The sequence below is a fragment of the Phodopus roborovskii genome, unplaced genomic scaffold (genome assembly GCF_943737965.1).
Source record: "Phodopus roborovskii unplaced genomic scaffold, PHOROB, whole genome shotgun sequence".
Taxonomy (NCBI): Eukaryota; Metazoa; Chordata; class Mammalia; order Rodentia; family Cricetidae; genus Phodopus; species Phodopus roborovskii.
This window is the reverse complement of record NW_026126541.1, coordinates 16,684,497-16,708,603: the sequence shown is the minus strand read 5'-3', so window position 1 is coordinate 16,708,603 and position 24,107 is coordinate 16,684,497. Positions and strand designations below refer to the sequence as shown.

General features: G+C 46.8%; 1 protein-coding gene across 1 annotated transcript; it reads right to left on the bottom strand.

Moving 5' to 3' along the window:
• Positions 1-1,016: 1,016 nt before the first annotated feature.
• Got1 (glutamic-oxaloacetic transaminase 1) lies at positions 1,017-22,202 on the bottom strand. Its single transcript, XM_051199695.1, has 9 exons — positions 22,023-22,202; positions 13,623-13,804; positions 7,868-7,991; positions 7,334-7,446; positions 6,959-7,063; positions 5,066-5,216; positions 4,813-4,978; positions 3,583-3,725; positions 1,017-1,799 (listed from the first exon to the last, which is right to left on the bottom strand). Exons 1-9 carry the CDS (start codon positions 22,138-22,140, stop codon positions 1,660-1,662), a joined length of 1,242 nt encoding a protein of 413 aa, XP_051055652.1. The 5' UTR covers positions 22,141-22,202; the 3' UTR covers positions 1,017-1,659.
• Between the last annotated feature and the right edge of the window lie 1,905 nt (positions 22,203-24,107).

Sequence of the window (24,107 nt, the reverse complement as noted above, 5' to 3'; positions counted from 1 at the left end):
ACCCTAGTGAAGGTACTGTCATCCGATGGCTTAAACTACACCTAGGGAGAACATCAGGAACCTCATTCTACTCATGGCAACATCTTAAAGTTGGAAGAACAAATGGTAACAAAAAGTACAAAAGGAAACAAAGAAATGGCAAGCCAACCCCTAACCTGTCCTTCATCCACATGGACCAGCCCAGGGCACCATCGGGGTAAGTGCCAGCAGAGGGATCTGTGCAATGATGCTGACAGAGGTAGAGGACTTTGCACAGGAAAGCAAAACCAGAAATAACCACTGCTTGCTTTCAAGAGGTAGGAGGCCACCGTGTCAGTACCAATGGACTGAGCCTGAGAGGGATGGGGGAATAAAGCAGACCCTGGCTCAAGGTAAAAGATCTTTTTAAACTCAAAGCCCTATGAGCAGAAGAGAATGCCTTGCTAAGCTTGGAAAGAATTTCTCCCCACACCCAGATGAAAGGGATAAGTCTGGGACATGAAGCAGACGGTTTCACTAGGGGAGGGGGGTTGGACCTGGCGACTTCCAGGAGCCAATGGTCTTCAAAACTACAGGATTTTATACCTCCCGGAGGCCCAAGAAATACTGAAATCGCTTTGAAATACTTTGAAACTCCCAAGTAGTAACTCTGTTGCTTAAACTAAGACACAACCTTACCAATTTTCCACAACCATAGCTGGCAGAGTCCTGGACTCTCTGGAAACTGTGATGTGTTTATGAAACACTAATTTTTCCAATATGCCAGGAGGTGATTCAGCTGTTACTGGAAGGGCTGGTATTCTAGAATTACTCTAAATGTGACCTCATCCTAGTTTCTTAAGAAAATGGCTGGCCTCTGGATGATAAACCAGCAAAAATAACATGGATTCACAGCCATGATTCCACCAGAACTTTCTTTTTCACGAACACATTCGGTTTGGTTTCGTTTTTCCTTTAGCCATGAGTGAATCCTTCTACAGCCTTCATTCTAAAATATGGGTCACAACTCATTAATGGAACACAAGCTCGATTCCACGTGCCTTGATCAGCATCTTTATTTTTTAAACAACACAAAACACAACAGAATAGACTAAGAAAATATCACAATTTGTCCTACACATCACAAGAGCAAATACCATTTAGTGGGACTTTTATTTCAGTTAAATATGTATAGCCATTTGTGTGTCATGATGTAAATATTTGCCACAGTTGCCTTTAAAAACTAATGCCTCAGACTGGGGACACAACCATGCAGCAAGATCAGGGAGACAAGAGACTCTGGGTGCAGATGATGAGTTCAATGCCCCAGCCAACACCCACAGTCACACCTGGCTCCACAGACAACTTGATCTTTGGGACTGGACTTCGTACAGTCAAACAACAAGCAGGAGCCCATGGCTCCCTGGGCAGAGCCCCTGCAGGAGACTAGAGGAAAGCAAGGTAACTAATCTCTTAGCAAAGTACTTTTTATTCTTAAATAACTGATTTTCTCTGGCTTCCAAAAGGCTCTGATCCCCACCCTGGTTCATTTCAAGAAATGTCTTCTTCATGCGGGGCCAGCTAAACAGCAGCCGCCTCACCACAGCCATCTCTAATCCAGGACAAGTACACCTAGGTTTGCGCAGGCAGGAAAGACATGACAAAGAGCCGCTTTGGTGGCGTGGACTACGTGGAGTTTCTTCACTGGATTTTGGTGACGGCTTCATGGATGGAGGTAGCAACATAATCTAGGTTTTTGGTGGTCAAGCCACACATGTTGATCCGGCCGCTCGGCAGGAGATAGATGTGCTTCTCGTTGACCAGATATTCAACCTGCTGGGCTGTAAAGAAGACAGGAGAGCAGTATGGTGACATTCAGAGACCACAGGACAGTTGCGACCTACCCTCATTAACACAAACAAGCTAAACAAAAGGAGCTACTTTGTCCTTTTGTCCAACCAACAAATACAAGACTACTTATTAGAGCCTGGAAAGACTTGTCAGTACTTCATGTTCAGTCTTCAGGATGTTCACAATATGGCTACCATGGAAGGTTAGCTATGAATCTGGGACTACCTCCTGACCAGACCTTGCACATTAGACAGCCCTCCCACTGAGAATAACCATCAAGCATAAGCCCCTCCCACTGAAAATAACCATCAGACATTAAGTACACTGATAGGGAAAACTGATTACACAAAGTCCGCTTTGTGTCTCCCCAGTGTGGCTGCTTAGACCTGAGCATCTAACAACCTCCAGTCAGCCATTTCAGATCACTACACATTTGGCGGGAGCCCATCAGGATGTACTGGTAATTGACATGTGAATGGACCAATAGGCTGAGAAGAGACTACCGAGACCCCGTGACCTAGACCATCAGATCCCCATTCACTTCTCAGCCTCCCCAGCCGCGGAAGGGATTCCACGTTTTCAGAAAAGTACAAGAAAGAGGAAGGGCACGCCTATACTTCCTCCATTCTACAATCATTACAGTGATTTTGTGGTACTGTAAAACTGTGACAGAATCCTTGCAGGTTTTTGCTTAATTAGCACATTAATGACACAGACTAGAATAATAAAATCACACTAGTTGCTGGGCAAACCCAACATGGTTGGCAGTATTCTTCTAAACATTTCGGTATTCTTGATAACCTTATCATCCCCATTTCACAGATGGGGCATGGGAAAGGTAGAGCCCCCTCTTCTGCCACCCAAGTGAAGGAATTAAAGGCTGTGTACCACCACAGAGAAGAAAAAACTGTTACTTAAAAACAATGAATGATGTCAAATGCTAAGGACAGTTAGGTTCAGTCTATTCCTACCACTTTCCAAGTTACAATAAAACCATTTTCCTATACTGAATAGTCATTGAATAAAGCTATCTTGGGGGGAGGGAGGTTATCTCTTCTTATGAGCTTTTAGGGGATGGCACCCGGATGCTCATTTCCACATCCCTATCTTTGCGACTGCACAAAGATGAATTCTCAACCAACGAGCTCTCTATCTCACATGAGGACACCTACACCTAACCATTACACTTTGTGGAGCAGCCTCATTTCAACACAACCTGGTTCAAGCAGTCTCTCACACCTTCCTAATTATCTCCTTTAGTTCGTTTGTTCTCCTCAGCCCATTTCAGACTAGCACACATCCTCACTAGAGCCACCAGGAGGACGAGTTCAATGCCAGTGTGGTCTACAAAGTGAGTTTCAGGACAGCCCAGGCTATAGAGAAACCCTGTCTCGAAAAAACCAGCAAACAAACAAAACAAAAGAATTTTGGCACCTAAGGAATCATATGTAGTATTTGTGATAAATAATTAAAGTCAAAGGCTCTTGACAATTTATGAGAAGCTGGTTATAAATAAAAGATCCAAGTTACAAATCCTGTTATTTCTCAGCTAATTTTGAGCTGTTTTCTAACCCTAAAAATGAAAATACCAAAACCATGGGTTGAGAGAGCAGACCACAATGATGGTCTTGAGATTCAAGAAGCTCAGGAGATACAACTGAGAAAACCTAACTTGTTCTGATCCAAAAGGGCATCTGACCAATTGGCAACAGCAGGCTAAGAAACGTTCCATCCCAGTGCATACATGTGTTCAGGGGGTTGGGGGCCACTTACGGTTCAACCCAGTAAAGCTGAACATTCCAATCTGCTCAGTGATATGCGACCAGGTCCCTGGAGTCTTGAGGGCCTCTAATCGTGCTCTAAGTTCAGATCTCATGGTCAGAATCCGGTCAGCCATTGTCTTCACATTACCTGTCCTGAGGCAGGGACACTGGTATCAACACCCATTCACACAGATGAAGACAGTTCACAGAAATACATGGGTTTAAAAACTCTAATTTAGCCAGGCGGTAGTGGCACACACCTTTAGTCCCAGCACTCGGGAGGCTGAGGCAGGAGGATCTCTGTGAGCTCAAGGCCAGCCTGGTCTACAGTTCCAGGCCAGCTAGAGCCACATCGAGGGACCCCTGTACCCAAAACAAATACATAAAATGCAAAACGTTCTGCAGTTTAAACTGTAAGCTTAACATGGGATCACAGCCTGTGTACTATGGTACCCGTGTTCCCGGACAGATGAATGAACAGCCAGGGACACAGTCACAAGCAAGCATCGGCAAGGACGTGCGGACTGAGGGAGTCCAGTGAGCAATGCGGCACTCCAGCTGTAGCACACTAACGGCCTTTCAGGCTTCACTGGGGTGCTGGTACCAGGAGGATCCTGCACTCCAGTAGGCCTAATTGAGCCACTAGCCATTACATGAAAGCCAAGGTCCTCTCAAATAAGATAAAATACAGGTCTTCACCCTTAGCTCTTCCTGCGGCCTCAATTACCTTTGGTTAACCATGGTCAGAAAACATTAAGTGGAAAATTCAAGAAGATTTCTTAAGATTGTTAAAGTGAAATGTTACAATGGCTCCACTCCTTTATTCCTTATTATTACTAGCCTTTTCTACTGAGTCTAGGCTAAAAGCTAAGACACAGTCTATAAGCAAAGATGTGTAAGCTATCTGCACCGGAAGAAAAGGGGGAGCTCCAAAATGGACACACTGCCTTGAAGTCAGACAGTCTACTCTTCAGGGAATCGCTGTCCTCCAGCTTTACAAAAGGAAGACTGGATAGTGAGTGAGAACCTGACATCGTCGCAGGGCTACTCCACATCTCAGATGCTGTGCTAGCACACACATGTGACATGGGTACCAGTCCCACTTCATGGAATACCTGAATTGCAGAGAGGTTAGCAGGGTTTGCCTCTCCATTGGCAAAAGGACAAAGCCTAGGCAAATGCAGCAGAACAACTCAGCTCTGCACTCCCTCACTCACACAGCAGGATCCAAGCCCCTTACCACTCCTTGAAGAGCTCAGGGTCAGAGAGGGTAGAGGCCACGATCCGCGCTCCCTGGGCAGGGGGGTTAGACCAAGTGATTCTCACGATCTTCTCCATCTGGGAAAGGACCCGCAGGATGCTGTCGGATTCTTTTCCCACCACGGTCAGATTCCCGACTCTCTCGTCTAAGGAGAAGAGAAGAACTGGGCTTAGCTGCTGAGGCAGTATTGAGGGGGCAGGGAGGCAGGGCAGCGACTCTGGGAAGCACTCACTGTAGAGCCCGAAGTTCTTGGAGAAGGACTGGGCACAGAAGAGCTCGAAGCCTTCAGATACAAAATAGCGAATAGCCCACGCATCTTTCTCTAGGTCTCCAGATGCAAAGCCCTGATAGGCTGAGTCAAAGAAGGGGAACAGAAAACGCCGCTGCGAGGAAGGAAAGCAAGTCAGGGCGGGACGTCCTCTGCAGGCAGCCTCCCATACTGGCCCTTCCTTCCCCACTTGGCACCTGGAATGGACCTCTACCCTGAACTGTCATATTTCTTGTCTGTGCATTCATTTAGCCACCTGCCACTTTGCATCTAATTGGTTTTACCGAACAGCAAGCAGCAACCATTTGTCAACCTTCCTTCTCAAAAGTTCCCAGCTTTGCCAGCAGGCTCGTTTCTGAAGCTTGGAGATGCTGTCCTGTGTTCGTGCACGAATTCTGCACAAATTCCTGGGATGATCAGCTAACTGAGGTCTGGCAACCTCAGGGCCTCCTGGACTCAGTGCTACCCGACCAGCTGCTCAAGATGAGGCAGGCTCTCCACTCTAATGGCTCTCTTCTCCTCAGAGTCCCCCATGTTGAACCTGCCCCTTTGACGCTGAGTGGACAGACCTCTTGCTTCACCTGAACTGTCCAAACCAGAAGCCCAGGTGTACCTTTACTCAAACCCTGCAGCCCATCCCCCTCATGTTAGCACCGATCCCTGGCAGCCCAGTCTCCTGAGGCAACCCTGTCCCTCCACTGCGCCTACATCCCCGGTTCCTAGTAACACCCTCTCAGACACTGACAACTCAGTTCTCTCCCAGCTGTCTTGTAGGGAGCTGGGTTCCAAACAGTCTGACATCACATGGCTCCTGCCTATCTCATCTACCACCCCTCTGACCTATTCCACACGGTGTTATCAAGGTGATCTTATGGGTCAGCCCTATTTACTCACTAGACACATCACTTTTAGCCTCCCCCTTGGCCCTCCAGAACCCCAGGCAGTAATGAAAATGTCCTTCACTTCCTTAAATGGACACACTATGTGCCTGGGCGAGGCTGTGGCCATGTTCCCCCTCTACCAGCTTTCCATCAGTTCCCATCAGACAATGTCTTCTCATCGCTTTTCTTCCAAGATTCAGCATGGAGACCGCTTTTTCCAGAAAGGCTTTAGCCTATCACTAGCAATAAAATCTGAGCTGTGCACTCCACAGAACTCACCATGTAGCATCTCAAAGCATCACAATTGCTCTAAGACTATACTGTTCTTCCCAAACAGGCTATGTGCTCTTCAGAGCATGGGACTACGCCTGCTTTGTTCACTACCAGCCCCCAGTGGTACCTAAAACCTACAGTTGTCAGGTAAATATCCCATAAGCATCCCATAAACACACTGACGAAAAATATACACTTTGAGCTAGAAATTCTCATCTGGAAAGCAATCCTAAAGAGATCAAGTTTTACTGTGTAAATAAATTAGTTCAAGAAATCTGAACTAAATCAAAGCATTCCTCAACCGATTTACTCAATCCCCAAGATGCCATATCCACGAAAGGATCAGATGGCTATGAAAACTGATGCCATAAAAAAAAAAAAAAAAAAACATTAAATGGCGTGTAAATAAAGAAACAGAAGGGGGAAATGCTGTGAAATAATATTTACAAAATGATTCCATCTTTGTGAAACATATGTACATTTTAAAGACCATGCAAACCCTAATATTCCACCCACCAAAACACTAGTATTGTCTATTGGGGTAACAGGATTTACAGTTATTATCTATTTTCTTCTTTGGACTTCTCTCCATTTTCCAGATTCTTCAATAAGCAGGCTGTGCTTTTAAATACTTAAGTATAGTGACTAAATAAAACTATGCCCTGCACCCTATGTAACAGAGACGCTCTGGGAGAGCAGCTACCTTCATGACAGCAGCGATCTGCTTCCATTGCTCAGGGGTCGGGTCGGTCCCAGTTGGGTTGTGAGCACAGGCATGGAGGACAAAGATGGAGAACTCAGGAGCATTCTGAGGAAAGGAAAGCCACATCAGCTCTGACACAGCAGGGGACTCAGATGGTCAGCAGAACATGGGTCCCCACAAAAGGGCCAACAGCAACCACAGCCTCAGCCTTGCACACCTCTGTCTTACGCAATCACTCTTACATGCCATTTCTGATGCACGATCTGACTTGGCGAACAAGCCTCAGCCTCTCACTTATGGACTAGTCCACACACTTTCTTTCCCTGCTGCTCCTGACCCCACGGGAATTCTCTACTGTTGTTCTCTACCACCCACCTCCATGTCATTCAGGAAACCTTGGAGATCAAGGCCTCTCTTCTCTGCGTCCCAGTACCGATAGGACCGGATATCTTTGAAACCAGCCGCAGAAAACACAGCATTATGGTTCTCTGAAAAGCAAAGGGACAAAAGTTAGGAGCTTTTACAAACACGAGGTGATGGCATAATCAGAAGGAACACAGGTGAGCCTCAGGCCCTCAGGCCCAGCTTCCACAGGCCTTGTGGAGGCTAGCTAGCTACTGAGTTAGAGTACCAGGAACAAGTTAAACCAGTTACAAGAACTACGGTGCCACCTCCTGTTGGAAGCTCTCGGCATAGGCTAAAATGCAAGACTATGGAGAACCTTGGGAAAGGAGTTCCTGGCTGAAATGTGAGCAGCAGCTTTCTCCGGATGCTGTTATAACCCCGTGCCAAAAAATTCCCTGAAGCTGCCTTCCACATACAGATTACAATTTCCAAGCCGTCACCGAGTGTCCTGAGGCCAGCCCTCCCAGCTGCTCTGCTATCCTCTCCGACAGCTAACAGGCTCACCCCAGGTTGGCGACGACACATAGATGGGTGTGTTCTTGTTGTCTACGCCATTGTACCATCGCCCTAAGAAATCAGCCCCGATTCGAAGTGCTCCTGTTCCTCCCAAAGACTGCACACCTCCCACCTGAAAGAGAAGATTTGAGGTCACAGATTAACAATGGTGACATCAGCTAATATTCACACAAGTAAGACAATAGAAAGGAATTACTTTGTGCCTGTTCTTTGAGGACCCCCTAATGTATAAGCTCATCAAAACTTCCAACAATTACCCAAGAGCCTATTGTCCGCTCATGTTCACAAGTAAGGGAAACAGAGACAGAAAGGTAAGAGATGAAGCCCCTACTCTATCACCAGCCAGTGAGCAGGGTGACCAGGATCAAGCTCATAGTTCTGACTCCAGGAGAACTTCTGTCCTGAACTCAGAGAGGAGGAGGACCTAGGCCTCGTCAGTGAGTGCCTTGGACGGGAACTTCTCTGTTCACAGCACCCATGCGCCTCAGGATCACCCCTTCCAGCAGTTACCCTGGAAACGTATGTCCAGCTGGCCCTTGACACCATTGAGCTGCAGAATACAGTTTATTAACCCCTGGAAATGCGTTCTCCCAAACAAAGGCAGACTCTTCTCCTCTTACCCAGTTCCCTCTCAGCTTAAAGAGTCCTAACACAGGCAATACTAAAAAGCCTGCTTTTACCACTCACAAAAATACAGGGTCTTATATGGTCCTCACATATCCTACAAAGTAAATTCTGTGTCCCCAGCTGACAAACGAGGAGACAGATTGAGAGAAATAAATGGCTCACAAAAGGACAGGCAGCTGGCTGGAATGGGCACAAATGAGGACTCCCCGCCATGGGTCGGGTCACTCTGTTTCTGTATGTCAGTCAGTCCATCTATCTCTTTGATTTGACCCTTCAGATTCTAATGAGGCTTCAACATAACTCCCTCAGTAAAGAAATGACATAAATTAGATGTCACCTAATATATCTACAAGAGGGAGGGGGAAAAAGGATCACGTGGAAAAAACTCTGTAAACAGAAGGAGGTGGCTGGGGCCGCGGTTTAGTTAGTTGTAAGGCACTTGCCTAGCATGTAGAGGGCTGGGGTTCAATCCCCAGCACCATGTAATTAAAAAGAGAGAGAAAGAGTCTGGTGGTGCTGCTGCATGCGTTTAATCCCGGCACTTGGGAGGCAGAGGCAGTGATCTCTGATTTTGAGGCCAGCCTGGTCTACAGAGAGTTCCAGGACAGCCAGGGCTGCACAGAGAAACCCTGTCTGGGGATGGCGGGTGGGGGGGAGGGGACACTAAGCTGCCACTAATGCTAAAAGACAGCAAAGGTAGTGGGGAGCCTGACATTAGCCCAGCCCTCCCTCCTGTTCCAGAAGCAAACAGTGTTAGAGCACAGGTACACAGGAAATGGTCCTTAAAAACATATACCCACTCATGACGTACATGGCATGTAAAATACCAAACTCGCAAATCATCATGCTCTGAAAATTAAACATGAGATAGTTCCAGGGAAAACTAAGCTAATCTAAAATCAGTAATTAACAGAAACTGCTTTTTATGAATAAATAAAGTAGCAATTTGGTCATTGTTGGAACTAATTTTTGGCCAAGAAAGTACTATGTATTTGGTACAAGGGAAAGTCATTAATATCCAAGGAAGTAAGTTCAGACAATTCATGGAATTAGTCCCCTGAACTCAAGTTGATACATGGCAGGGTTATCCAAACAGAAAGACAAGGGTATCCAGACAGAAAGACAGGGGTATCTAGATAGACAGGGTACCCAGTCAGACAGCGGTATGCAGATAGGCAGGAGAGATCCAGACAGGAGTATGCAGCTAGACAGGGGTTTCCAGATAGAGGGGGGTATCCAGAACAAGAAACCGAATGGTTACAACTGGACAAGACAACTTCCTCATCTCCTACCTGTTTTGACATTGCTCTACAAGAGATGAAAATGGACATTTTCTGAAATGTCTGAAAACGGAAAAGTAATAAGAAGTGGTAGAGTCCTAGAAACTGGGCTAATGTTAACCCTGGAAAGGGATGTTGTATAAGGAAGACGCCGCCACTATCTGACTCCTGGCTCATTCTTCATGTCTTGTCTCCACTATGCCTCATCCTATCATCCTGTCCTGTCCACTCTGTTAAAAATCTGTCCAGCCTCACTCCCTCCTCCATGGCTAGCATGCCTCCCCCTCCTCTGTCTACTGACGGATACTAGCAAAGTAAAGTACCTGGCCCCTCTCACAAGCGAGTGAATGACTAACTCAAACATCTGAGACTCTCAGAAGTCCCGTGAGCTAAGTGTGGAATGTGTGCAAAGTAAATAAGTAAGTCACGATCCCCGGCCAGGATCACACATTGTCCGAGAAAAGGCCTCATAAAAGTAGACACTACAGGGTGCTGGAGACACAGCTCAGCAGTCGCTGCCCTTGCACGGGACCCAGGACCCGGTTTCAGTTCCCTGCACACACATGGTTGGCTCACAGCCATCTGAAACACTCCTCTGACCTCCATGGGTACCAGGCGGCACATGGGTGGCTCACACATACATGCAGGCAAAACACTCACACAGAGAAAATAAGGATAGTTTTTTTAAATGAGACATTATAGTTATAACACGGTGGGTTCTGCTATTTCCAGACAGCCAACTGTCACACTATCGTAATTTGAGAACATGAGGAACGGGCCACACCTGAGAAAGTGAATGATTCAGCACAGAAGTGACCCTTGATCAGGTCTTGAAGGTCTTAAGAGGTGGGGACCAGAGAGTTGGGGAAGCCAGAAGGGCACTCTAACAGAGCGAAAGGCCAGGCAAGGGTTCTCAGGCCGTGGGGCTGAGGGACAGGTCTCTCTGACTGCAGTGTGAAAAGGCACTGTCATGGAAAGGGGACTGGAGGCCAGAAGGTCAGTGAGGCTATTGCAAGACTCTGCAGGAGCCGAAAGGACATTGCCCAGGCACGGAGCGAACTTCCAGGACAGAGGCTCAGCGCTCAGGAGCAGCCGGTACCTAGGGCAAAGCAGCTGCTGGGAAGCATCCCAGAACAGGAACGCTATGTATGTGATGCCATAAAGACTGATATTTCAGTTTGTCCTGAAATCAAAACACGATGTATGCCCCAGCCCAGGTCCTCATAGTCTTAGAGGAGGTCAAAAGCCAGATCCATGGTCAGAAGAACCCTGCCAAGAAAGTAGCCATGTGAGAATGCAGACCTCCTAGAGGAAGCGGCCCCCCAACTCCCCAACATGGCCTCTCATCTGCCAGCAACAGCCCAAATAATTAATCTATAGCACATGCAGAGACAGACACCCAGCTGTTCACTTTCAAACCTCATTAAGATCGCCTAAAGCTGGTCAAATTGCAGAGGGTAAATGTCAGTGGCGTGTTCAGCCACAAATAGGACACCTGTAACACACACACGCACGCATGCACGCACACACACATCAGGCTCAGGGACTGCTGAGGAGGTGGGTAAGAAAGGAGTCAGAGGTTGGAGAGGATGGGTGCAAAACAGTATGTTCTGGACATGACAGGACCCCTGCAGACATGCACTCACAGCGGCTGTGGTCACACATAAGACCACGCCAGTCAACACTCTAGCATGGGGTGGGAAGGAGTTCATGAGCCCTAACTGAGGAGCTACTGAGAGCTGATGGCTTCTGGAGGAAGAAAAGGTCAGTTTTTCTTCAGCCTGTGGCCACTGGTGGGTAGCACAGTCGGCCCCATGCTTCAATGGGTGGCCTTACATCCACGAGTACAGGGACAACACAGACTGGACTCAGTGTATTTTTTTTAAAAAAGCAAAGGCACAAAGTTGGGGGGGTGGATCTGAAAGAATTAGGGGTGAGTATGAACAAAATTCAATGCATGAAATTCTCAAAGGATTAATAAAACTATTATATATGTTTTAAAAGACCGTCCACTTTCTGTCTGGGGAAACACTAGATGTTCAGGGCAGCTTCTCCATGCTACCCTTTGTTCAGGGCAGCTTCTCCATGCCCTTTGCCCCCAACACTCATATCCCACACTTTCAGTCCCCTGGGGCAAGTCAAAGCCTTCCATAGACACCTAGTCCAAACTTTGATTGATTACTTATCTAATCGGTGACCTGGGTACCAGAGCCCCCCTGCTTCAAGACACCTGTAGGAATGCCTGTGTGCGACCTTAACTTCACCTGCGGCTCAGCTTATCAGGGCACCTGGAGAGGGAAAACCTGCTGTAAACACCAGGTGAGGGACACCTCACATGACTCCACAATGTGGTCTTTTCATGTGTGAACCATGGCCTGCATGGCCTGGAAGGTGACAAGGGAGGCCGGTTTCAATTACACAACACCTGACTGGACTATTGCTCTCACCTTTCCCACCCAGCCAGCCAGGTTAACTTCTCCCACAACACTTTCATTAGGTAACCCCTGCATAAACTTTAGTCTTTAGGCAAGTCTCCATAGAACCCAGACTTGCTTCTGGCCACCTCTGTCCCTGGGCCACTCCCCACACTCCTGGCCCAAGGGCAGTACTGCTGATTTGTTATCTCCTCTACTTTGTGGTTTTCGACCCTGGGTGGAGTTAGTTGGGGGGGAGGTACATTTTAAAAAATAATCCCATTGGGGTTGTGGGGAGAAAGGAGGGCTGAAGTGCCCCTCCAAGATTCTGGTCACAATGGCTCGGCATGGGGTTCACAGGGTCCAGTTTACAAACTTGCAGGTAACACTAATGAATATACTACAAGGGGTGAGCGTCATGTATACACATCCTTCAAAATTAGCTCAAGTCCCATCTGCAGCCTCGGGGGTCTCCCTCTCCCTCCAATCTCTCCACCACCACTTCCTTCCATGTGCATCCTATCTCACAGGGTCTGCTTCTAACACTATTCTTCCTTGTCTGTAGTTGTAACACGGGCAGTTAGATGAGAGCTACTGAGGAAAAGGCTGGAAGAATTACCAAACATAAGACAGGGCAGGGATTCTGGTTCTTGAATGCTGAAGGGGGGGGGGAGAGGGGGGTCACACACAACTTCTGGAGAATCTGGTTAAAATTAAGGAGACTTTCCCCCAGAAATAAACAAAAGTTTTGCATGTAATTTCAGAGAAAGCCCCTACCAAGAACTCCTTATGGGATTATGAGCTGCAAACTATTTTCTTTCTAAACTGAAGATACAGAAATCGAGTAGGTAAATGGCTTGCCTCTGCCCAAAAGCAGTGGCAGAGACAAAGAGATGAGTCTACACACCCTGGACTCTTCAGATGCCATTAACTTCCCTTTGCTGGGCATCTCCAGTAACTACTTCAAAGCCAGCAGCTGCCTGATGATATATACTGGGCAAACCGAGCAAGTGAAGCTGAGCTCTAGATAAGGCCATATTATCTGCTCACACTAATTGAAACTGTTTTTGCTGGGCTGGAGATGGCTCAGGCCTTTAGAGCACTGGCTGCTCTTCCAGAGGACCTGGGTTCGATTCCCAGTACCCATATGGCGGTTCACAACCATCTACAACTGAAGACCCAGGGGAATCCAATGCCCTTTTCTAGCCTCATTGGGCATCAGGCATGGATGCACACAAAAGAAGTAAATAAATAAGATTAGAAAGAGGTCAGTTTGCCTTCAAAGACATAAATAACAAAATAACATATTTTCTGACAACTCTCAAGACATAAATGTTGACACCTTCAAACAAATTGAATTTTCAATTTATTTTTTTTCTAAACATGGTTCCTGAACAGGAACTATCCATGCTCCAAACTCACCCGATTCTCCCTGAGGGCTGGGCTGTTGTCCCCAAGTACGAGGCGAGAAGCGCTGCTCCGAAACTCCGCTAGGCCTAGGATGGGCAGGTACTCGTGGTTGAGGCTGTTGTCATTAGCAATCTTCTGTTCTACCTTCCTCACCACTGGCAAAACCCAGGGCTGAGCATCATCTGTGCGGTACGCTGAGCATGGAAAAAGAGAGAAACATGCATGAATCTCAGGCACCATCCAGGCCAGAGAGTTCGGAACCGCAAACAGAGAAAGTTCCACTGCCTTCCAGCCAAAGCAGAGCAGAGACAAAAACACAAAATGCATTCACTTGCTGAGTCGAGCCCTGGGTTAGTGCTGGGCACACAGGGCAGCCTGCTTTATCCCCTTGCAGATCACACAGCTTGTAATGTGATCTCCGGAGTTAGAATACTGAGATGAAACTGGAACATCACAGACACTGCTCAAGGGAGGGAGGCAGATGTCTATGAACTGAAGCCCTCTCCGAATGCTGCAGATACCAAGTGTGCAATCAGTTTCTATAAGCATGCCTCCAACGGAGTTCCAGAAAAGTCTAGGTCAGGTGTGTCCACACCCTGCATGTGTCTCAGGATAGCTATGAACATGACATGACCCAACAGGTTTGTAGACAATGGCAATGTTACACTGCAGTGTCAAAGGTTGGAGGCGTGTGGCTTGGAACTACTTCACAAAATCTCTGTGCCTCCAAACACAGACACGGAGAAAGAAGGAGAAAAATCAAAGAACATTTGCCTCCTCCGGTTGTCCCAACGATGAAGAAGCATGTCACACAAGAAGCCAATGTCCTGTGCCTGTGTTCAGTGGCCGGTTACACAATGACCAAGGACCCACTTACCATCTTTGTCCTCTCTGTGTATTTTGAAATCTGCCAGTGTTTACCATTTTCACTGTTCATACACACCAGCTGCCTCACATTGCCTTGTACTGACCTAGTTTTCTCTATTTCACGGCATTCAATCGTAGTCAATTTCTATGTATTTCTTCACCATTTTAGTGTTTAGCATATTCTTAGGCTACTTTGATGTTTCCTACTTCCAATTTCCCTGCTACACTACTCTAAAAAAGTTACAGCAGCTTGCAGCTTCGGCAGGCAGCTGCTTTGGCCTTGACCCTCGCCAATAATCTCTCTGAGCTGACTGCCCACAGGGGTCACTTTCTTCTCTACTCCAATGTGTAAGTCATCCAAGAACCCTACACCTGAGGTGAGACCAAATTCTAACAGTGATCCTGACTGCATTTTATCTTGTTAATTTCTGCCCCCCATCAGCCCCTGTCTTTAAGAAAAATAGAAACTCACGTTTTAGGGTATCTTACTTACTGGACAACACACACTAACTGTAAAAAGTTTAGGTGAGCCAAAGAGTCCACAATAACAACACCATGAACCCCCCCCCAATCCCAGCATTCCAGTACAGGAGCATGATGGGAGATGTCATTTTGTAAATATGTTTTTTATACTGGTTAATGAATAAAGCACTGTTGGCCAATAGGAAAGCAAGATAGGTGGGACTAGGAAACAAGGAGGAAAGAGAAAATGGAGAGTCAAGATGGAGAGTCTGGAGAGAGCAGGATGCCAGCGGGCTCTCCGGTAAGAGCACATGGAAATATTAGATTAACAGAAATGGGTTAATACTTAAGACAGAGCTAGCCGATAAGAAACAAGTAACTGGCCAACAGCATTACATCAATACAGAGTCTCTGTGCGTTATTTGGGGCTGGCGCGGTGGCAGGACAAGACCTGCGGCGGGCGAAAAAACCTTAGTCCTTACAGGAGCAGGAACACACAACCTTGTCATCTTTATTGTCAGTGTGCATATCCTTTTATAAAATATGGATCATCATCACAGGGCTTCCCAATATGTGGCTTTTTTCCCACTTGAGCATATTTATCATCAGTAACTGTTCTGAATGGTAAAAACTGGGTCCCTCCTGATTAAGTAGACTTCTTATATTTGATGAAGGAAGTTAGTTTGGCTATCTGAATGCTATTAGTCATACTCTGAGATTGCTTCACCAACCCAGAGGCTGTCGGTAGGTAAATGGGTGACACAGATTGGAACCCAATCACATTTCTATTAAGCACTGACACATTTCTCAGGTTGACAGATGTCACATATTTGGAAAATGTAGTCAGCTGACCAAATAGAAAATAGTCATACAACTTGAAGTGGGCTCATAATTTATGAAGTATTTTGTTTGTTGTACACATTTTGGCTTAGTAGTTTTACATTTAGAAGTATTTTCTATGAATATGCTCATGCTAGTGATATAGGAATACTCAACACAATGTCTCTAACAGCAGATAATTGAAATCATGGTTAAAATTAATAATTCATACATAGGAAAGAGTACTATCTCACCACATGGTGATGCTGTAAATGGCTCAAACATAAGAAAAAAATTCCAGCTGCATTTAAAGTAAGAGAAATGCAAATGAAAATAACCGTGAGACACAAAGTACACATTCATACTGGAAATTTACTTGGTGAGGCTGTGGGGAAGCGGACACTGCTGGTTCAAATGTAAATTAATGGTCGTCTTGGAGAGCTGTGCAGAGCAACTTGGAAGTATCCGTCCAAATGCACACACATCCCTTTCAAACCTGCATCTTACAGATGTACTGTCAGCACGTGAGATGTATGAGGTGGTCCGTGAAGCATTGTTTCAGCATTATCCTATGATTATAAACAACTTGGATGTTCGACGTGAGACTGGCAAAGAAAATCTGGTTTATTCAGCAGTTAGGACAAAGATGCTTTCTGTGCACAAATATGAAGAGCTCGCCAAGGGGGAAAAGCATGGGACAGAACAGTGTGTAGTACACTGTATATTACGAAATGCAAGAAGCTATATTTGTTGTATGTCATGGGGAAAGCCTGGAGCTGTATGCAGAGAGGGGCTTTTGGGAAGTAGGCAGGTGAAAAGGATGGAATGGAGACAAAGATACATCACCCATCAAAATGGCTACTGATGATAATAGTTGCTTGTTCACTTTTTGGCTAAAGTAAAAAGAAAGACATACAAAAAATACCTACCTCTGAGGAAGGGCTATTCTTGGCTCAGTTCACCTAGCCAGATCCCAAGGCTATCACTGTCAAATAGTCCTGGAAGTCTCTGGGGGACTTGATTTTAGGAGGGTTGCCATCACTGTGAATGTCCTCAATACTACTAAATCTTCATCCTTTGAAAAGCCATATAATGTTGGGAAATGTGGAACTTACATCAGTCCCACGGAGAAGAGTTGAACAAACTGTATGGTATGTATGAAGGCAATTATGAAAAGACAGTCTCTTGTGGGAGCCCCACTGCTCAAGGCCATTTCAAAGAGGGCTCCAGGAGTCACGGAACGGATGCACGTCTGGACCACAGAAAAGATACCATCTAGACTCACCAAATGTGAGCATTTTTAGAAGTCAGGCTTCTAACTTCAGATCTGCGACTGGGTACTTCACACAAGATAACACAGATATGCTATGTGTTAATGTTAATGATAATGTCATTCCTAAGTTAATGTAAAACATGTAGGAGAAAGAAAAAGCCATTATACTGCTGTTTTGTTTTTGTTTTTTGTTTTAAGAAACAGATGGGAGCTTTTTTTCTTTTTACAATTTATTTAACCTTTACTTTATGCGCATTGGGATGAAGGTATCAGATCCCCTGGAACTGGAGCTATAGACAGTTGTGAGCCACCATGTGGTATTGGGAATTGAACCTAGGTCCCCTGGAAGAGCAGTCAGTGCTCTTAACCACTGAGCCATCTCTCCAACCCCCTATACTGCTGTTCTTGACATTGCTACATACTCTAAAACCATAAAGAAATCAACCTGCAATGCTTGAGAGGGGAGTTATGCAGTGATGCTGTTTACTGTGAGAAAAGGTGAATTGCCCAATCCAGCGGCTCCAGCGGCTCCCTCCTCTTTGCCCAATTTCTCCCAGGTTCAGTTCCAGACACACCCGAGTGTGCTGCTTATCTCAGTGAAGCAAGACTGTATACCACTCCTAAAGGACTGGAACAAGGAAGGCAAGCATTATGGATAGCCACTGTTCACTGTTCCTCTCCCCTGGGAATCTTTTGGGTGGGTGAGAGGGTGAGACAGAGTTTCCTGTGTAGCTTTGGAGCCTGTCCTGGAACTAGCTCTTATAGATCAGGTTGGTCTCGAACTCAGAGATCTACCTGCCTCTGCCTCCCAAGTGCTGGGATTAAAGGCGTGCGTCACCGCCAGCAGGCTCACTTGGGGAGTTCTTATTCCCATCCTGTTTTGTTCCTGCTGCTCACCCTCTCATCATTCAACAAGCACTCACTGTTGAGACCAGGCTCTGGCTAGCAAAGGCTACACCGAGATTGCCTCTATTTTCTAGGAAACAACAGCACACTAGACCTAAATTCTCCCCAACGGGTCAGGGAAGATCCTCTGGAGGTAGAAGTGTGAAAGGTGAGTAAAGAAGGGTTTAAAAGGTAGACGAGGGAAGAGGGACATTCCAATCCGAGGGACAACTCTGCAAGGTCCCCAGAACAGGAAGACACAGGCATTTGAGGCTCTGCATTTTCCAGCTGTGGGAGGAGGCTCTGTGGAGGGTCAGCAGGGAGTTCACAGTCTGGGGAGTTTCTTTCAAGGATCTCCTGTTCTAACTGGAACATCCAAAACCAGTGACATTTTAATAGAATCGTCTGTGTGACACCAGGAAAAGAGACTCCGGCTAAGTCAGGAGGCTCCCAATAAGGAAGCCATGAAATACGGCAGTGGAAAGGGGGATAAAGACAAGGGAAGCAACCCAGACGGACTTCTGGGGAAGCAAAACTAGAACCCAAAGCCCAAGCACACACAGGTGGGGCCAGTAAAAGGGTGGCTGGTGGTCCCAGGGCCCATCCAGTCCAGATAGCCAGTGGGTGGGGGGTAGGGAGCTGATGGAGCCAGACAAGGTGGGGAATAAGAAGGGCACTAGTCCGGGAGATCCAAGATGGAAAGCTCTCATAATTACAGACACTAGTGGAATCTGAAGGCCCGGTAATAACAAGGATTTGCTAAATACATTTCTTTCTTCTCATTTAATTATTTTAACAAACCACAAAATAGATGGGTATTAGGAATCAGGAGACAGGGGCCAGAACCTATTTGCCAAAGATAAGAAGAGTTAGGCTGACTCTACTGAGTACAACAGAAGCTTGATTCCTTTCTTTTTGATTTTTAGGTGATGCCCAAGGATATCGCCAAGCTCTGAGCCCACAGCACTTTATCGAGGCCTTCTTATCAGCGTCCAGCTGAGCCCTGCTCTATGGACCATGGTCTTTCTGCCTGAGTGAGCGTCAGGGTGGACACCCAGGGCCAGCAGGGCCAGCAGGGCCAGCAGTTATGCTTGGGAGAAAGAAGAACGGAGTTCAATGGTCCAACTATCACCCACATCTCCTCCTAATGGTTCCAATTCCCTCACCTATCCACACCCAAGAGCCCATGCACATATGCCTCTGAGACCCTTCTCCACCCCTGGGCTCTGAGGAACACTTAATACAGCTCAGCTAACCAACAATTAACATCTGGAGACAGAGAAGCCACACTGAAAATAACTGAACGAGCTAGATCAAAAGAAGGATAAGTTCACATTTTTTAAAAAAAAAAAAAAGGGAGGATTGGATTGGAGGCTGGAGAGATGGCTCAGTCTACTGAGTGCCTACCACAAAGACAGGCAATTCCCTGAGCTCTCTGGCTAGCTGGTCACGCCATCAGTGAGAATTGGGTTCAGTGAGAAACACTGTCCCAAAAGAAAAAATAGATAATAGTGCAAGACACTCATGTCAACAGCTGGCCTCCACATGAATATATAACCTTACAATACACACACACAGAAACAAACAAGAAATTTTGCTTCTGGTTGGAATTCCGTCTCCCTGTCCTTAATGGCTCTACAGTCAGAGGCTTTGAGAAACACTAAGTCCATCAACTCTGTAAGCATTGTGCTTAACAGTGAAGAAAATGGCACACTGCTCTGTTTAATGACAAGAAAACTATTGAAATCTACCCAGCAAGAGGAAAAGTCTCTGAGGAAACTGTAAGTGGGAAGCAGCTCACGGGATTATAGTAGCAGTTCCTTCTAAAACTGTCCAGCATCGATAGAACTGAGGGGTTGGGGGGGGGGGGGAAGCTGTGTCCACTACCTTTGACCTTGGGAGAACGCATCACTCTCAGTCAGAAATTACTCTCATTTACAAAGAGTATTCTGGGGTATGTATGTGTGTAAGTAAACAGGATATATAAATATAGAACAAGACCATTTATTCCTCTGTTGTGATTAGACTCCTAGCTGCCATCTATCACCCACACCAAATAGGTTTATACCCAACACCTTTCATTAGTATATCACATTTCACGTTCTATTCTATGGTCAATTGATGGGGTCAATACAATTACCCCACACTGTAGAATTACCCTATTAACAGACTCACAGAGCATGCTGGGCAATCTTGGAGTTGACTTTTGATAGATTGTTATGGTCATTCAGTACTGATACTTCATTCTACCTCGGCTTCAAGGGCATTAAATAACCCTCATTCGACCACACAGGGGCAGGGCACTCAAGGCTCCTGCCTCTTCTCTCTGCAGGTTACTGACTACCCCCAGGCCAGCTGAAAGTATCCCAAGCAGAGAAGAGGCCAGAGACCCTGGAGCCTGAGACCTGGCTAGAGACCCAGGTTTCACTCGTAGGGGTCAAACTAAACTTTCTTCGGGGCTTCAGACTCCTTCCCTGCAAACGGGAGAGAAAACAACTCCCAGAACTGCCGTGGGCAGACAGCGCACTTACACGCACAGCTCATTGCTCACGTTCTTAGGTTCCTGGAAAAAGGCATGTCGCTGCTGAGATGGGTACCCAAGCTGAAGACTGATTCGGGCTGTCTGGACTAGAACCAGAGCAGGGAGGTTCGTGTGTGCGTGAGTATTGTATTTCTGAACCAGTGTCATAAATTGTTTCCTTTTTTCAGTTGGTAGGCTAATTTTTATTCAGCTTCTTTTTAAGAGACCCACTAAAAGAAATGCCAAAACAACAGAAATAGCTACTGTTATGTAACTCCTGCTTATACACCAAAACCTCAGTCAAAGCCTATGATGGCGTTTAGTCTCTGCAAAAACCCTGTAAGATGGGCCAAGGCAGTCAACCTCATCAGCTCTTCTACATAAGGATGTAAAGAAACACTTGGAGCTTTCCCACTGGATTTAAATAGAGAGCTTTTTGGGTTTTTATGCAAGACAAACAGTATAAATAGTACTTCTCCTGTTCTGCTGGCTGTTTAAAAAAAAAAACCATAGTTCCCTCCATTGGAGGAACAACTAACACTGACTTTTTAATGCTTTATTTTGAAAAGTTTTAAACATACATAAAAGTTGAGATAATGTATATCATTTATGCCCATGCATCATCACCCACCATCAATAAAACAGCACTTTAAGCTTTTCTCTGGCCCCTCTCCTATTTTTTTGGTATGTGTGTATGTGTGTGTGTGTGTGTGTGTGTGTGTGTGTGAGAGAGAGAGAGAGAGAGAGAGAGAGAGAGAGAGAGAAGGGTTTCATACAATTTCCTATAGGAATCTCGATTCTGAATCCCCTTCACATCACCCTCGGCTACAAACTTCCTTTCAAACCTTCTAGCGCCTTCAGTTCCTTGTCCTACTCACTTTTCTCTCCTTGACTGGCCTCTGTATATGACAAATGTAAACCAAGCTCCGTGGAGCTTCCCACATCAAAGCGACAGAATAAAGTCGCCGGAGGCTCCAGTTAAAAGGAGTTTCAGACACTTTCCAACACAAACCTCCTTAGCAGAAGGCTAAACTGGTTCCAGGAAAACAATCAGGAAGTGAAGACCCAGATGTGTGGGCCCTGAGCTGGGGTGCACCTCATCTGCTCCACTCTGAAAACAAAGCAAGCTTATCTCTTCCAGGGACCACGTGGTTTGACCGGCTTCCTAACTGGTACCTCCTGCTCACTCAGCCCTGACAGCGGCTCTTTTAGGCTAACAGCTTTCTTCCCATTTCCCGGCTGACCGCGACCCCAAAGCTACCAGACTTCTCTCTCCTTAAAATCCCTGGCCGTGTTGTTGCTTTGTAACGTGTACTATAAAGAATACAGGATGGAGAAACAGAAAAGCTACGTTTGTGTCCTATATGCTCTACCTATTCTGCGGTTTGTCCTACATGCTACACCTGTTCTGCGTGACCTTGAACACACCACCTCTTTCCAAGGACTCCGTATGACCATCTGCAAAATGGGTAGGTTGGTGAGTGACCTCGTGGCCCCAGCCTTCTCTCCCGCGGCCCCCTCTCAGGGAGGCACCAAACTAAGCCTCGGCTCCTCCCACGGTCCCCCAAGCTGCTGGCATCCTTACCTCCCACGCCGAGGTTAACCTTGCGGGGATCTGGGTCCTCCCGGAAGTCCGCAGTGAGCTTAAAGACCAGAACTGGAGGGGCCTGCGGAACCTGGGCAAAGAGTGACGGACGCGCCATTGTGACGGAACCTGCCCAGACCTCGAGCGCGAGCCGGGAGCTGCTCGCTGCGGTGCTGAGTGTGATGACCGGAGGAGACGCTCACCTTCACGGGCGGGCGGGGTCAGCCCGCGGCTTCCAATGGCCGAGCCGCGTCCGGAACTTGGCAACGCGCTTAGCCAATCACAACCTTCCGACAAAGATGGATTAGGCGTGACAAGTCTCTGTTGGCCAATTCAAGAAGAGAATCTTATCGGAGGCTCGCATGATGCAACCAGTGAGAGTTACACCGGAGGAGGTGTGGGCGGGGATGAGAATGATTGGCAGAGCTTGTTCCAATCGCTAAGGCTTTTATTCCTTGCGGTGATGAGGATGTTGCGAGTGGCTTGAGTCCCCAGAGGACAGACTCCTTGACCTTCTGGGGCCTGGAGACCTGGAGCGGTGTCCGGCCCGTGGGAATTGCAGAGGACAGGTGTCCCTGTACCCGCTGAGCAGGTGATTGTCCCCGCCGGGCCCCGGCAGTGCGCACGTTCCTGATCTGGCCAGGCTGGGCTGACAGCCAAGTCCCCGGCATTGGTGCGCAGAACTCGAGTGGTCAGCCTGGACACGCTGTACTCAAGCGCGGGTGACCTTGACCATCTCCACCCAGTATTTCCCCGAAAAGAAACCTGGGAGTGCTGTTTGCCTTGATCGCTGGCAAGGGAGGCTCTGCAGAAAGTAAGGGATGATGTAGTTTGAGAATTTTACTCCCGGATTACTCACGGAGAGGGGTGCCTAGTCCTCAAGGACCTTCAAGGATTTGGCGAGGCCTCGTCTGTAGCTACCCTCCTACGTGTGCTGTCATCGATTGGCTGATACCCAAACTGCTGCTTCTTTTTGACAGGCTGCTTCCCCGAGACTATTCCTGCCCACATCCTTTCTCCACACAGATTCACATCTGTCAGCCCGCCATAAAACCTTGCCTTAGCTCTCAGTCTGGTTAGAAATCTCTCTTTCGTATGTGTCGGGTGTTTTGTTGTTGATGTTACAATTTTAGAAATGTTCTGATGAGTAGGAACCCAGCTCTGGAGCCAGGAAAGTTAGGTTTGGAGACTGGCTGCCACTTAGCAACTTAGGCAGGCCTGTTCCTGCTGTGTAAAGTGGAGAGAATGATGTTTTCCTCGGGGTTGTTGTGGGGATTATGTGAGTTAATACACATAAAGTGTTTAGTTGCATACAGTAAGTGCCCTCTAAATACTAGCTTTGTTAGTGCACACCATCCACACCCCCTGTAAATGATAGGCCTCTTTGCCTGGGATCTGGAAAGCCTCCCTCCATTTCTTACACTAAATATTCAACGAATGATGGAAGGAGCCAGTTCCTTGGTATTTCGTGAGAAAACAATATCATGGCTTCCTTAGGAGTGCATGATAAATCTTCACATGAGTTTTTCATCCAGAGGATAAACACAAGCCTACAAACTTTAAGCAGTAGCTGTTGGCCTTTTCTGTCTTCTTCTTTTAAAAACATCACCTTATTTTTTAAGGGAACTGCCCACAGAGTTTCACTGTTCCCCTCTAACAGTCACAAGCTAACCCTGAAGGTCCAACAGCCGTCATGTACTTTTAGTGCTTCCAAAAATCACAGCCTGAGGGCAACTGTGGAGGGGGCGTGTTTCTGCAGCCTGGCCGTCCTAGAATTTGATTTGCAAGTGTGGTCCTCACAGCATTAGCCAACAATGTCATGGTCACTCCCTGCGTCATTCCCAGAGAGAAAAGCAATCCTAGGTTACCTAAACACTGTCAGTGTGGCTAAGATCAAGTAAATATTTCTCTCTCCTCTCCTCTCCTCTCCTCTCTCTCTCTTCCTCTTTCTCCTCTCTCTGTCCCTCTCTCTCTCTTCCTCTCTCTCCTCTCTCTCTCTCCCTCCCTCTCTGTTCGTTCTGAGTGTGTGTGTCCATTCTGTTAGGTACAAAGCAGCACATATGTGGGGGTGAATATGCACCTGTG